General features: G+C 40.2%; 1 protein-coding gene across 5 annotated transcripts in view; it reads right to left on the bottom strand.

Moving 5' to 3' along the window:
- Window positions 1-16487, bottom strand: part of ARHGEF37 (Rho guanine nucleotide exchange factor 37) — a 54897-nt gene that overhangs the window by 15410 nt on the left and 23000 nt on the right. For 4 of the 5 annotated variants that reach the window (XM_087709638.1, XM_087709639.1, XM_014055782.2 and 1 more), the window contains exons 2-7: window positions 14974-15197; window positions 14219-14342; window positions 12068-12215; window positions 9289-9488; window positions 6867-6997; window positions 4280-4384 (exon numbers count right to left, since the gene is read on the bottom strand). In XM_087709638.1, coding sequence (XP_087565764.1) covers window positions 4280-4384; window positions 6867-6997; window positions 9289-9488; window positions 12068-12215; window positions 14219-14342; window positions 14974-15189 — 924 coding nt within the window. In that variant the 5' untranslated portion in view covers window positions 15190-15197. Of the gene's footprint in view, window positions 1-4279; window positions 4385-6866; window positions 6998-9288; window positions 9489-12067; window positions 12216-14214; window positions 14343-14973; window positions 15198-16487 lie in introns of those variants that run through there. The other variant, XM_014055783.2, reaches the window with a different exon arrangement.

The following is a 16487-nucleotide window of genomic DNA, read 5'->3' as shown; positions in this document are numbered from 1 at the left end:
GGAAAACTTTCTTACCAATTGAGTCTGACAACCTATTCTGAGGAGCAACTGTGATTGGTAAACGTATATTTTCTTTACTTTGGTGGATACCTTGATTTCAGAGAAGACATCATGTGTGGTGCCACCTGTTGTGGCCCACCAGCGGCCAGCGGAGCTGATGGCAGACTGAGACAGTGAAGAGGTTGGGAAGAAACATGGGCCAGTCCTGGAGTCTGGGGAAGGCTCTGATGAGTGCTCTGTATCATAGGCAGAGATGGGGCCAGGGCCATCTGACAGTTATCAACTGCCTTCAAAGTTAGATATCAGTGGGGCAGAAGAACAGCTGAGCCTGTTCCCAATGTGCGCATGCACAGAACTGCCAGGAAAAGGGAACAGCTAAGGAATAAGGGCATAACTCCGGAATAAAGTCACAGGTGGGCGGTGAATGGCTTAATTCCCATAGGGAATAAAGAGGAGAAGAAGGGGAGGGGAGTTTGCAGGAGACAATTATTTCAATTCTGACCTGATCTGTTTCTGACTGCTTGCCAAGTAATTGCTGCTACAGTGTGGCGTTTGGAAGATATTGGCAACTCTCCAAGCCTGATAAAAGGTCTGTAGTTGTGAAATCTCATGAAAGACTGTTTGCTGGGACTTTGCTGGAGAGAAATTCCCTTTAACCTAAATAAAAGAGGTTTTATCGGGATGAGGAGCCTGCTTCATGATCTTGGGAAGCCTATGTCCGAACACCACCACCTGTTCCTTTTCCTCTTTCCCCTCCTCATATTTTTAATGTTGCTCCTGGGTTCCCCACATTTAATGGCCTATGTTAGAGGCTTGGTCACTGAACAATCATTTCTTCCAATTCAGAACACAGAGGATATTTATACTATATTCCCAATATCCTACCTGCCATGTGGTATGCTAGAAGTTTTAGATTTTTTTCTTCCTTTTGTCTTCTTACATAATTCGATTGTTGGAACTATGAGTGTTCCTGGACATTTAATTTAAATGTTCCCCAAATACTAAACTGGGGCACGTTCAGCATTATTAATTTCAACAGAAAATTCTATTAACAATTTTGAACACATTATTTCCAGTTTTGGTTCTGGAGAGTCAGACAACAAAATACTCTATTCTTCTGATTGGTTGGTTCTACTGTTTTGGACATAAAATGAAAGCAATAGACAGTCTGGTGTTCAGGAATAGTTGAATACATGTTAATATGTCCCCTTTCTAAGATTTGCTCCCGTATTAAAAATCTTAATGGACGAGGCTTGCTGAATTCTTGCAAAAAATGTATTGCTTTTCCTCTCTTTCTATGCTGATTCTCTATCTACCAAGTCATGGTTATCCTAAGGGTGCTTTTTGTCAAAAGGCAACTGGACTTTCTAGGGTTTTTTTCTCTTTGAAACTTCTTCAAATAAAAGGTTTCGCTTCTCATCCAAGAAACAAAATGTTTTGAAAAAAAGAAAAAACAAGAAATTCTGGTTGCCTTGGGGGGGGGGGGAAGCACCTTTGGTTTACTTCTCCCTCACAAGAATATTTCCCCATTCTGATTTAGATGAGAAGCCCATAAACAGATGTAAATTTAAATTTGAAAATGGCAAGCAAGATTAAAATCTTGGCTAAACATCTCCCAGGCCCTCCTTTCAAAACTGTGGTGCTATAAAAATCTGCCTCTGTTGCCATATTCTATGCCATTTCACTATGTGTACTTATAACATTGAGCATCAAACAAGAATCAGTTCTAAAGTTAATTCACACATGTGCTGCTGCTACTAAAACCCACTACTTGTGCCCATGGCATAGATTACCATCCATTAAAGTCCACTCCAATCCACTTCATAATTTGAAGAATTGTTTGACTTTACAGCCTCATAGTATTAGAGGAACAGCAGTTATCTCCAAGAGTTAACCTTCCTTGCATTGATTAAGTCCTTTTATATCTTAAGGTTCGGATAATTTTGTGATGATTCAGAATGAATTCTCGCTGTATTTTAGGGAAGTAGTTTATGTCTTACCAACCAGCCAGTAATTTCTCTTCCTCTAAATTCACTATAGTTTGGGGTTTTGTTTTTTCAAAATCTCCTTCGCCTACAATGAAATGATTTCGGCAGGAGATTAGCCCTGACAGCAGCATGTATTTATTCAGCAAATGGCTCCTGATGGACATTGCAGTTGACAACAAATTCTCCCATTTTAAAAGGGAAATCCTCAAATTCATAGCAGAAACGTATATCAGTGGTTGTTAATCTCCCTGAACTACTGTAGAGAAAGATCCGGAAAAGGTTAATGTTGTAATGTCTTACTTGTGGTCTCTACTGAGAAAGCTGCTTGGACTCTTTGGGAACCGAAACCTGAACTAGACGGGAATTGGTCTTTTTATAATTGCACTGTAGGGCAGAGGAGAGTGACAAGATACATTACGACTGCATGTGTTGCTGAAAATCTCGTGTGTGGTGTTGGCATCAAATTGCAATTCCAAACAGGTTTCTAAATAGAGAAATCTTATTTTAATGGACTATGTGGGGAAAGGGTGTCTGTTATTCACAAACGTCCAGTAAATTGGAGGGTACCTCATCAGATTAATTAATGTAATTTGTGTGATCGGACAAACGGAATAAAAGATCATATTTTTGTCTATGTATTATGAAATAACTTCATTACGTCAATAGACTAAATTGCATTAGCGTTTGGTCCCTTGCATGTAAAGTCCCTAACATCTGGTAAACTGAAATTTCACAGTAATGCCAGTCCAGTCATTTGTGGAAGTCATTATTTCACATGAAAGAAGAAGGTGAATTACTGCAGGAGTCACATTAACATGGTTTATAAGCGACTGATGCTCTGTTTTTCTTTAAAAATGCTCACACTTAGACTTAAAGTAGTGTAAGGACTCCCCTTCTATCTTCTATTTACAATGATTACCTGACCAAAGCATTGTAAAAATACTGAAACACAAGAAAAAAGAAGGGGGAAATTGTAGCAACAAAATCAAGCAACATCTCCCCTTTCCCCAGTTCTGTTTGCTCTGCTTCTATATCCCCTTCACAAAAATGGTACAATAATGTTAAAGCAGGGGGGAGTATTTGGCATAGCACTAAGTTTTTAATGTGACAGATGGATGCAGTAATTAAATACATCATTGGAAAGTAATCACATTACTTATATTTAATTACATGTAAGTGACATCAAATTTAGTTTTTGTTCTGGCAAACTCAATATTTTTTGGAATGCAGCTCTTGGCTGACCATGGCTATCAGCCCGGAAAATATTGTGCAGCCCTTCTGGAAGGATCTGTTGGGTTTCCCCCACCCCTCCTCTTCCACTTGCTTTTCTTATTATGCTCCATAAAAGAGGGGTGCTTTTTTCAGGGTGGGGCCACTTGTCTTTTTTAGCTAACTGTTGATGCACATCTAATCTCATAATTCTATAGACATTATTGGAGCTCTCTATTTTTTTAAAGTATTTTTTTTCCAAACTTTTTGCCTGCATTACCATATCTTGACATGCTTCCAGGGTTCTGTTCAAACGTTTATAAAACCCCTGGTATTTTCCACCTGAATGTTCACTGGAATCCTTAGAAGCCCAACTTAGCTACTGTTCCTTCTTTTTTGTCTACTGCCTCTTTCCAAGTTCTCCAAGGTCAATTCCCTGAAGAAAGAGGAATGATAGTAACAGGTGACAGAAGGCTAAAGTTACTCGGTTTTCTGAACCTCATATTATTTGCAGCTGGGAATCATGAAAGCTTGGTTGTGAGCCCACTTAACTTTAAAGAAAGTTTTGCTAGGTTCTCTCATTAGGACGGGGAAAGTTTGCATTTTGAGCTGCTTCTTCATGAATACATATACCAGCCCACACTTTCAGAATGTATTGATGGAAAAAGAATGCATGTATACAGATGGAAAATCATATAGATTGCTTCCAAGACAAGAGTTAAATGAGATATACATCAGTGTAATTACTGCCTGAAGTTCAAGCAGGAGTAAAAACTAGCAGATACATACTGGTTGGGTGGCTACTTGTTTTACCACATCTTCTGCACAGACTTTCTTAAATAGACTTTGTAGCTTCCCATCTTGCAAAAATAGGCGCATTGGATCAAGGTAACTATATTCTTATCAACAGCTTTAAAATCTAATACTGTGGGCTTCTCTTTGGTCATGATTCAAAGCAATCTCAGAAACATTAATAGAGACAACATTGGATTGTCAACCACAAAAAGACACCTCTAATCAAGTTTCTAACTGTGTGCTCTAATTCCATAAGCTCGGTTGAACATTAGATACAAAAACGTTACCTCTGTGTTGTCTAGAAAGCAGGCCACATTCTCTTTCAGATCAATTATAGTTGATGCCAATGACTGAAACTTTTCTTCCAGTTTATCAAACTCTTTATCCTCTGTCTAAAGATCAAAGAAAAGAAATTACATTTTGTCAAAAGGCAACTTACAGGTAATAAAAGATCAGTATAGAGCAATGATGCAAAAGAAAATAGAATGCTGCTGGTGAATACAGACTTCTTCTGTGAATGTCAGTCATACTGTTGGAAGAATTTTCCTCGGTTCCTTTCTCCCAAGCTGGGAAAAGAGACCATTAGCAGTCTCCCTGGGGAAGCGCAAGCATCCCTAAAATCAAGACACTGAGGCTATCAACGTTCCATCTGACAAACCCAACCAAAGCAAGCACGGACGAGATGATCCAATCTCTTCATGCAAAACTTTATTGAGTACATCACTTCGGCAAAGATGAAGACAAAACTAAATCTAACTACCGGTACTTCCTGAGCAAACCCACATAGTTAAAATTTAGATTCTCCTCCCCCCCCCCCCCCCGTTAGATCAGGGGTCCAATTGTCTAATTCAGACTCATGGTATTGTTATGAGAAAGTCTTTTGGCTCTGGTAAACACCTGCCAAAGTGTCCTTGGTCCTCACACCTTGTTTTCTTGATGTCTGGAGCCTACATTCCATCTCCCCTTTCTCTCCCCACATAGTTTGTTGGCAAGCTCAGAAGCAAAAATAGTTGCAACAACAATAGCCCCTTTTTGAAGCTTGGTAGAGGCTGGCTGCTTGAAGAGGAGGTCTCTCTTTATTGGGCAGCTGGCCATCGACTGACCCATCAGTAATATTTTTACATCATTTTGAGCCCTTTGTGAAAGGCATGCAAGTGAGATATATGGTTTTATGACCAGAACAGGAAATACAAATGTGATGCATGGCTTTTATGGTTTACATGGTGTAAAGAACATGGGCATTAATGTTAAAATTTCCACACCATTTAAATGTTGATTGATTTCAAGCTTCCTAACAGCATTCTACTATATTTAAGGAAAACATCATATTTTATGAATGAAAATAGGGTTTCTCTGACTCCAGATTAGAAGGCGTTAAAAGAAAATGGATGATTTCAGGATAATGTAATAAAATGTTATACTATAAATTTACTTCAAATTTAATATGCTTTATGTTGAAAGAATGTAATAATAGCTGGGCTTAATGGATGTTTAATAAGTATAACAATTTTTATACATGTATATTAGATTGATGATACCAATAATGGGGGAAAACATGGAATTGGAAACTGTTAGAGAATGTTATCAATGCTAAAATGATTGAATGACTTAGAATAGGATGAAGCATAATAACAATGTATACGAAGATTTCTTGATTGTCAATATGTGAATTTTGATACAATTCAAGTGAGGACCACAGAAAGGACACAGAAAGACTTTGTAACCAATCGACACACTGTGTGTAGTTGAAGAGGCTTTTATGTTATATGTGTTGTGTGTTTGTGTTTGTCTGAAAATAAAAAAATATATTTAAAAAAAGACATAAATATACAGTTTAAAAGATGAAAAGAAGAAGAAGGTGGGGTGGTGGTGGTGGAGAGATCAGAAGCTTTTTAACTTCTATCAATACTTATAAATGTATGTTGCAAACGAATAGGCGAGAATGGTATGCAAAGCAAATATCTGCCATTTCTGGAGTTCCCAGAACTTATATTATTTCTGATAAATCCATACTTTGGGTCAACAGGAAAGCATGCAAGCATAGACCCGTCTACTGGCTCTTGGAAGAGGCAAGAGACAAATTGCTGGAAAATGACTATGCAAAGAGAAGAGAGATGATTGAAAGAAATTTATTTCAGTAGGAAAAGCTGATTTCACTAAATTTGCTTCAGTTCTTGAATTTTTTTTTCCACTGCCCTAAAGCAACTAAGTTGAGAGTTAAGGAATATTACTCCAATAGATATTTCCACACAGGCTTTCCGATAAGCTAATTTTAAGCAGGGTCATAATACTTTATCTTCTACAAACAGGAACTAGTGCTAAGCCCAATATCTCAATTAGGAATGTAATGAGGAGTGGAAAATGCTCGGCATGCTTGCAGCACTACATAAATTACTACTCCTGTCATTACATGTGAAGGAATCATCCTCAGCCAGGTCACAAGCAGAAGTTGTTATGTGATCCTCTCCCAAAATATGTCATGCTCCATAAATGAAGCACATGAACTCTTAAAGACTGCAGTACTGCTATCCACGAAGCAACTTGAGGGCATTTTGAGGCCGTCGGGGTGAATTCAGTTGAATGGAATGGAAACTGTGGACGAGATGGAGGGTCCTGGAGTCTACATTTCCTAGAATACTCAATCTCTATAACTGTACCGTTTAAAGCAACAGCACTTAGACTTATATACCGCTTCACAGAGCTTTATAGCTCTCTCCAAACTGTTTACAGAATCAGCATATTGCCCCCAACAATCTGGGTCCTCATTTTACCAACCTCGGAATTTTTAGAAACCTTTCAACATTCTTCTTTGTCATTCCAGACCACTGCAGGGCATTCAGTACCAAGACATACGGCAGAATGACATATACTTACCTTGGTCACAATCCCAGTTTCGTGCATGAAGAGGCGGCTCAACCGTGCAGTCTTCTTGGCGATGGAGTGGGTATTGATACGGGCCAGACGTTCTCGCAGAGTCAGATACCCAGCTTTGTTATATTTATCTGCTGTTCTCAGACCAAAAGAGGAGAAGGTGAGAAATGTAACAGAACAAGTTATATAAAGCAGGAGGAAAAAAATTCCTGGTATTTAAGGATTCTTCAGTAAATGTAAGAAAAAGAATGCCACGGGAAAACGTAACTGATATCCCAAAGGTGATTTTTCAAGAGGCAACTGGACTTTCTGCGTTTTTTTTCTTTTGAAGACGTTTCGCTTCTCATCCAAGAAACTTCTTCAGCTCTTACTGAATGGTGGGGAATGGAAGGATTTATACCCTTAGGCAATGATACTTCGCTGCATTAACAGACATTTGGTTGAGATGAGACCATCCATTGAGAAGGGCTGGGTTCACAAGCAAATGAACTCCAAAATGACAAATCCCCGAAACATAACCGCGTCTGAAAGTAAAAGTGGCAGAATTCTTTCAGACACGGTTACATTTTAGGGAGTTGTCATTTTCTAATTCGAACCCTTCTCATCGGATGGCCTTGACTCAATGTCCATTTAATGCAGCAAACTATCATTGGCTAGGAATATAAATCCTTCCATTCCCCATCATTCAGTCAGAGCTGAAGAAGCTTCTTGGATGAGAAAACCCAGAAAGTCCAGTTGCCTCTTGAAAAAGCACCCTCCGACCTGGATGACGGAGAATCTCGATAGCTACTGTAACTTTGATACAGTTGGATACACTGATTAACAACAAGCTAAAGAAGCAATCAAATATAGGATCAAGAGGCTGCTTTGTAGCCATTGTCTCTTCAGCTAAAGAAGAGTATATAATAGATTTTCCTTGCTTAGGAATCCCCAAATTTAGTGAACCATAACTTTGGGGTCCTTGGTGCTCTCTGAGCTTAGTTATTTTCTTGCGGACATTTCATTACCCAACTAATTAACATCATCAGTGCTAGGCTGATGCTAGCACTGATGCCTAACACTGATGGTGCTACCTATCAGATAATGAAATGTCTGCAAGAAAACAACCAAGGCCACAGAGCATCAAGGGCCCCAAAGTTTAGCCCTGAGCTACAAATATTCTCTTCTATCAGAACCATAACTTCTGTCATTTCCAGGACAGCACCCTGATTCAAAACGATGGGAACTCTTGTCCAACACATCTACTGTACTGGGGGAGGCTCTGCTATGTTTATGCAAACAATTCTGACAAGACAAACCTACAGACTGCTACATTATGACCATCTTCAAAGATGATCTGTTTCCTATCCCTTAGTTTTAGTTCAGCTTTGAAGCTAAGTTCATTAATGGCTGGTTCCAATTCAGTAAGGCATATTCCTCAGGCATGACTGGTCCCAACTCTCCCAAAGAAGAATTATGCCTTCCAATGTATTTTTTCTTTCCAAAGTGACTTCTCCATTGTTTGCATGTTTGGAAGCGCAGCAGGAAAAAAAAATGTGTGTATGAATAATGTTGCCCATTGTGCTTTAGACCCAGAGTTATAAGTGAGTTGTAGCTGATTAATTTCCTACATTGCAAATGCTGACTCAGGAAACCGCTTGCTGTGCCAAGGTAGAAATGATGTTAGAATCACATTTTTAAAATGTGCTTTCCCTTTTTTCAATATCCCTAGGTAAACTCAAGGAAATTAGATCACAAAGTCCTGAAAAAATACATCAAACATTCCATATAGCCGTGATGGCGATACACAGGTGACACACACAGCCCTCTAGGTGGGCATATGAGCCGTCAGCCTAGCTCAGCTCCACTACTCATGTATGCGTGCCTCCCGCCAGCCAGCTGATTTTCAGATCTCTGCCGCGCATGCACATGGGTGGGGCACATGCAGCAGGCGCGTGTGCATGCACAGAGTGATGCGTGCATGCACAGGGGGCCCACACATGCATGCATAAGGGGCGAGCACGGGGGTTGCTCCCCCCACAGCCCGTTTTTGGTCCCAGGAGGCTGCAATGAGGCCTACTGGACCGAAAACGGTTTGCAGGGGGGAGATCCCCCTCATGGGCCATTTTTGCTCCCAGGAGGCTGCAGGGAGGCCTGCATGGAATGTTTGAGGTTCACATGCATGGGGGGTGGGGGGTTGCAGGGGGTGGGTTGCGTGTGCATGCACAGGGGGGAGCATGGGGGTGTCACATGCACATTGCATTATGGATGCTTTTGGCACACAACAAAAAGGTTAGCCATCACTTCCATATAGCCTGCTTCACTTGACCCACTCCAGATATACCGGATTTCAATTTTCCAACAAATTGTTGTAGGGGTTTGAGTGCTATTGAAGGTTCCTGGCATTCTGCAGTAGACCTAGCCAGAGAAGAGCAATCTCTCTTACCTATTTCCTTCCGCCTTTTATATTCATTGATATTGGCATTGACATCTGTCATAGCAGTGGCTGCAGCCTGCAGGGCTCCATAGCCACTGTCAGAGTCTGAAGTGTTTTCCACAATCTTCTGCAACAACAGTGGGTATTTTGTGATTCGTTGCACTGGCATCACCAGGAAGAAACTCAGGTTCGAAGCACCAGTGTGAGGCCTGACCAAGAAATGCATAAGGATATATTAGTAAGGGTCCCCTCAAGCAAACAGCGCCATCTATTGTTACCCAGAAAGCGTATTTTCTCTGCCATGGAGCTTGTTCTCTGGAATAACATCCATCCCCTTCCCTGTCCAGAAATCCGTATCAACCCCTTATCCTGGTGATGTTTCAGAAAGCCTTCAAAATCTGGATTTCCCCCCCACCCCAGCCTTGTAGTGGAGTGTTTATGGAGCCCTGTAGGCGATATTTTTGTTAGAGGTAGTGGGTTTGTGTAGACGCAGGGATTTTCTTACTGGTTTTCCTCGTTTCATTTCTTGTAAGCTACCCAGAGTCATTTCACAATGGGTGTCTCCTAAATAAATAAATATCAGGAGTAAAGTGACTTTAAAATGTTTCAGGCGTCCCAAGCGGGAAACTGTACATTTCATATGTATTTAACAGAGAGGCAGCATTTGCATTTTACATCTCCATTTATTTATTTGATGTAGATTTCATTTTTCTTTTGTACATCTCAAGACAGTATACATAATAATTCTTTTCCCCAATCCAATGAGATGGAATGGGGTGAGAAAGGGTGGCCAATCCAGCCATTCAATTGGTTCCCTTGCCTAAAAGAAAACTAGAAATCCCATTTCCCAATTTCTAGTCCACTACTTTACCCACTATGTCAAACTGGGTTTTGTTTTTTAATTCGAGCCTGCAAAACAAAAACAACCCAACCAAAAACAAAACAAAATCCATGAACCAAATACAATAGCCATCCTCCCTTTATAATATTCTAAAGCAGTGTTTCTCAACCTTGTCAACTTGAAGATGTCTGGACTTCAACTCCCAGAATTCCCCAGCCAGCAAATGCTGGCTGGGGAATTCTGGGAGTTGAAGTCCAGACATCTTCAAGTTGACAAGGTTGAGAAACACTGTTCTAAAGTATCTTCTATATATCCACTTGATAATCCACTTCCAATTGTTATGCTTGATTTCCAGCAAAGTTAAGATGTTTAATCTTTAAAGCCCCATGGTAAGCTATAACCATGCCATTGCCTGGAACATGGGCAAGTCACCAGTGTGTGAGAGGATTACACATTAGCCTTGATTAACAATGCAGGCCTGATGGAAGGATTCTTGCTGCTGCTAATGCTACTTCTCTGTTAAGTTTGAAGGGGTTTTCTGCAGCTGGGCTCTAGTTGGTAGTAGTGGCAGAAAGAAATGTGTAAGCTGAGCTCCTATGTATGAGCATCTTGTTTCAAAGAAGGCCAACAAGGCCTCTAAAAGCTTATCAACAGATGAGAGCTCAGCAATTGATATTCTGTTATTGTTGTGATCATATGGTGTTGTTACATTAGTCAGGAGACCACAATGCTATTGTAAAGTAGTAGTTTGGTTGGCAATTTACCAGTTCTGTTGTAGGACAGGCTCACACACTTCCCAGGGTGAGCCACAGGAGGCGAGGTGGCTGTGCACCAGAAAGAAAGGCAAACGGCTCTTTCGGCAGCACCATCCCTTCCCTGGAGCCACCTTGCAAATGGGCACCACAACCAGGAAGGTTCAGAGCCCGCAGGTATCTGACTGCCTGTATGGAGTACCAACTCATTTCTCCACCAAAGTGATATCTGTTTATCTACTTGCGTAGAACATGCTTTCAAACTATTAAGTGGGCAGAAGTTGAGGCAACTGATGGGCGCTCACTCTTCCCTGCAGAGCTACAACTCAAACCGCTGGAGCAGAGACCATCTCCACCGCTATTAAGCAACTGAGCTTTATAAGTGTGCCCCTGGTACTCTGTGATACACTTTCTCTGGACATAATGATTCAGTGTCAAGGCAAATGTTTCTCTAATAGCTTTTGGAGAATGTTTTGTTTTAATATTCAGTAGCTTTGCTATGCTCACAGAGCATTACTAGATACCATTTTTTTCATGGCACCTTCCATGAAAAATAATATCCACTAAAGAAGGAAACATGGTGTAGTCTGCACAATGCCTTTTTATTAGTACTCCAACCAAACATGCTAAACAGCACAGTTTTATTTAATCCCATTAAAAACTCATTTGGCCCAATGGCCACCTTATCTGATGGCACTGAATTCTGTAAAGGACAAGGATAAGCTTTGAATCTTGCCATAAATTAATTGAACATCACAATTGCAGAAAATTAGTACAATCCAATAAAAATCCAGTGGAAAGTTGATGTATAGCTCATATTTGCACATCTACTTGTTCCTCTGCTTTTAAACTTGATTCCTATTTAGCAAAAGGCCTCTATGTTCAAAATGAAATACAAATGGCATTAGTAGACTTACTTCACATCCTACTGTGTGGACCATGGTAGATTTACACCCTCTGGTTTGGATGTGAATAGTGGTTGATTTGGAAAAAGAGCTGCAATCTCTCACAGCTATACTCCCCTAATCTGTTTCAGCAAGCTGAAGGGATGAAGTAACCAAAGGGCACAGATGCTGCCTACCACTGACTGAGGTAACTGCCTCATTAAACCCAGGGCTGTGTTTCTTGAAAAGTAAAAAGGTTCACATACTAAAAATCTGGGTTGTGTGATGCCACCATCATAAAGTATACTTACACAGTGGTAGTCAAAGTTTCCATGATTTCTTTTTTCAATCTTGGCTCCTTACTATAAATATCCAACAGTAAAAGAGCTTGGTCATAGTCTCCACAATAAATTTTATAGACATTCTCCATTTCTTCTTTGAGCTCTTGAAATAAAGTGCCTACCACAACAAAATTATAAAACCATCAGAATGAAGACTCCCAAGACATATACTGTATCTTGAAAAGCCTTAATGCATCAAACTGTTCTTAAATCTCATTAATTAATCTCACTTTTATGCATATATATACATACATACATATATATGCGCGAACCAATAGTAGCGGTGGCGCGAGGCTCTGCCCACCCACCCAGATGTCATCACGGAGCTTCTGTGCATGCCCAGATGGGCTGCGGGCAAGTGAAGCAAAAGCGCATGTGCGCTCCCGCTACCAAACCAGTAGTGAAGATAATAGGATACCATTACTGCTCAGTACTCATTGTTAACTGGTTTTGAGAGGCTTGATAAGTACCAAACAAAATTTTCCCATAAGGAATAAATCAAGATAGCCAGCACTGACAAGTTCTAGCTTATGCATTGAGTACCAAACAAACAATGAGTACTGGGGCAAAATTTTTATGACAACAAGCATTAAGTACCAAATTTGATGAGTTTCAAAGCAATTGAGTAACAAGGTACCACTGTATAGTTGGCTAATTATGAAATTAAGGAGCTATCCCTTCATTATCACCCCCTGCCCAAGTCCTTGAATGTGCCACACCTCTCAAGGATATTCAAAAGTGACAATTGAATTCAGTAGGCAAATTTTTCAAAGAATGGGATTACAACCCTTGGATTCATCCTTTGCCTGCTTCTTACTTACCCATCACAGTGCAAAACTCTTCTTATCATTAGGTCACATATGAAAGATTATATTAGCCTCACTTTACACTGTCTCCTCCTTTATCTACTGTCTCTCACTGCCCATTGTTTCTTTAAACTTTAAGATCCTCTGCTTATTTTACCCCTTAGCCACCCTATCTTTTCATCAGGTTCCAGCATTCTTCTCTTTCTTTATCCACAGTATTCTCTGGAGTGCTTTGAAGATGCTTCACAGATGGCTTCCTAAATGTCCCCTTTTATGACTCATACTGTGCTGTCCCCAGAATTTGAACTCAAAAAATTAAAAATATCTAAGGAAAAAAAACATATTGACTTCCATTTACTTAGCAAGCACAACAGCTCTTTACTGTTTTGGAGGTTAAATCAGCTCTCTTTAGTCCATAATTTCATGTACAATTTTGAAATAACTACACTTTTCAGAATAACTATTTTGTTCTGATACAAATAATAAAAGTAACTCTGGAATCACAGAAATAGCTAATTAACATCAGGCTAAGTAACCCTTAGATCTTTCAACTCTTGAAAAAGTGATATTGAATCCAGCTTTTAAGGCATTAAGCAATCTGACACTGCTTCATAGCACTTGTATCAAAGTTATCAAAGTACTCCTGTTATTATAATAGAAAGTACAGGGTGGGGCATAACCTTTTCCTAGGGGGTCACAGCAACACTTGTAATAACAACACAAATAATTCATACACCATTCGAAAGCCCATCAAAAACTGAGTTTATTGACACGATTTAATAGTCAGTATGACCACGATTAGCCCTTCGAACAGCATTCAAACGAGGTGGATAAGAACACAACAAATCTTCAAACAGTTCCGTTCGATTTTCCAGATTTTTCAACACAGTTTCCAAATTCATTCTCAAAGTTTCAACCGAAACAAATTTAACATTTAATAGCTCATTCAATTCAGTTTTTTATGGGCTTTAAAATGAGGTGTCGATATTCGGTTGAAACTTTGAGAATGAATTTGGAAACTGTGTTGAAAAATCTGGAAAATCGAACGGAACTGTTTGAAGATTTGTTGTGTTCTTATCCACCTCGTTTGAATGCTGTTTGAAGGGCTAATGGTGGTCATACTGACTATTAAATCGTGTCAATAAACTCAGTTTTTGATGGGCTTTCGAATGGTGTATGAATTATTTGTGTTGTTATTACAAGTGTTGCTGTGACCCCCTAGGAAAAGGTTATGCCCCGCCCTGTATACTATTTCTTTAATAACAACAGTATTTTAAAAATATGCAGTAGATACATCATTGTAGATACTACCTACTGATATGAAAAAGTTGTTCCTGCCCCTGGTTCACAGAAGTTTCAAGTCCTTTCAACAAACGTTTCGAAACCTGCAGGACATCGTCTATATTAGAGAACAATCCTTCCAGGTCAATTTCAGGCAGCTGAAATAGAGAAGTACAAATGTTTCAGTTTCCTTTCCTATTCTACAAGACAAAGATAGTTACTACCTTTTTACAGTGACATTTCTATCCCAACATTGCTTCTAAAACTGTAAACATATATACTTTGTGCATCCTGACAAACCCCTTTGTATTTCTGTAAGCAGCTGTATCATGCTGCTTTATTGATTTATGGATTCTTCAGGTGCAGAAGTTGAGAGCACATTGTTGAAGAATGACTCTGCAGAACACAACAGCTGTGCATCTGGAAGAAACTTTCTCACCACAGGATCCAGTGGTCATTTCAAGCCATATCTCCAATCAGTGAAGCCATATCTCCAATCAATCATCCTTACTTGATAAGGAATACATTAACAACTAATATACTCTTTTTTCTCTTGCCTTAAACATAATTTCCATAGTATCTCCAGTTGCAGACTTTTCTCCCTATACCCTATGTTTTACCATTAATTTAATGGCTTAGTCTACTTTAAGGTCTCAAGTTTGAGACAAGCCACTGATGCTTAGCTTCCTTAATGCCTTAAGACAAAACAGGATTCCCTCTTGTAGATAATAATTTTTTTTAATCATAACTCAAGTGCTGATGATTACAGACCATCTCTCTCATTCTCACCTGTTTTTTCTGGAGGTGATCACGGATGTCAAAAATGCAGAGCTGAAGGCTGTGCACATAGTTAGCCTCTGTAGTGATGAGCTCATCCATGGCCATTTGGTGATTCTGCTGTGGTTTGTCAGAAGACACCAGAGTTTCATAAATATGTTCATAGATATGTTCCTCATCCTCTGACGTCACCTTGGATGGCGGTTCTTCAGTGTAGTCATTTGCCATACTAGGAGCTACAAAGGCCAAATGAGAAGTTTCAATCATTGTTCATATGAGCAATAGTCAGATCAATTCTTAGGCTGTATTTTAATAGGGATTTCTCCTTTTGTTTACTATTACATTTTGAAAATATAAGAAGTTAGATAACATATACTGGCAACATCTTCTCAATTGTAAATTTTCTTTATCATTCATAAAGGGATTATCAGCACGGGGTAAAGTACCATCAATATGCGAATGATACTCAACTGTATCTTTCTGCCCCGTGCCAGCTCAGTGTAGCGGTGGACGTGATGTGCCAATGCCTGGAGGCTGTTAGGATCTGGATGGGGGTGAACAAACTTGTGCTCAATCCCGATAAGACTGGGTGGCTTTGGATGCTGCCCCCAAAGGACTGCTTAGACAGTCCATCCTTAACCCTGGGGGGTGAAAATTTACACCCCTCAGAGAGGGTCCGCAATTTGGGGGTCCTCCTGGATTCGCAGCTGAAACTGGAACATCATCTATCTGCTGTGACCAGGGGGGCCTTTGCCCAAGTACGTCTGGTGCACCAATTGCAGCCCTTTTTGGATCGGGAGGCACTTCAAACGGTCACTCACGCCCTTGTCACCTCAAGGCTGGATTATTGCAACGTGCTCTACATGGGGCTACCCTTGAAAAGTGTTCGGAGACTGCAGTTAGTCCAGAATGCAGCCGCACGAGCGATATTGGGTGCACCGAGGTACACCCACGTTACACTTGTCCTCCGCGAGCTGCACTGGCTACCAATTGATCTCCGGACGCAATTCAAGGTGTTGGTTATCACCTTTAAAGCCCTACATGACTTAGGGCCAGAGTACCTTCGAGACCACCTACTGCCACATACCTCCCAGCGGCCAGTAAGATCCCACAGATTGGGCCTCCTTCAGATGCTGTCAGCCAGTCAGTGTCGGCTGGCGGGCCCTCGGAGGAGAGCCTTCTCTGTCACTGCTCTGACTCTTTGGAACCAACTACCCCCAAAGATCCAGACCATACCCACTCTCTTCAGGAAAGCTGTAAAAACTTGGCTATTCCAGCAGGCCTGGGGCTGTTGACCTCACTGTTGAGGTCCAGCCCCGATTAGAATGAATGTATGAGGTGTTGCTGTTTTAAACCATTTCTTTCGTTATGTATTTCATTATGTGTTTTTTTTTTCTCTTTATTTTTGGAAACCGCCCGGAGTCCTTCGGGATTGGGCGGCATATAAATGTGGTTAATAAATCAATCAATCAATCAATTGTAAATATTATTTAACATTCATAAAGGAATTTTCCAAAAGCAACAAT

The sequence above is a fragment of the Thamnophis sirtalis genome, unplaced genomic scaffold, assembly GCF_051295495.1.
Source record: "Thamnophis sirtalis isolate CommonGarterSnake01/CBP01778 unplaced genomic scaffold, rThaSir2_p1.2 scaffold_3, whole genome shotgun sequence".
In the NCBI taxonomy this organism is placed as follows: domain Eukaryota; kingdom Metazoa; phylum Chordata; class Lepidosauria; order Squamata; family Natricidae; genus Thamnophis; species Thamnophis sirtalis.
Note: the sequence above shows the minus strand (reverse complement) of the source record. Positions and strands in the feature narration are given on the sequence as shown.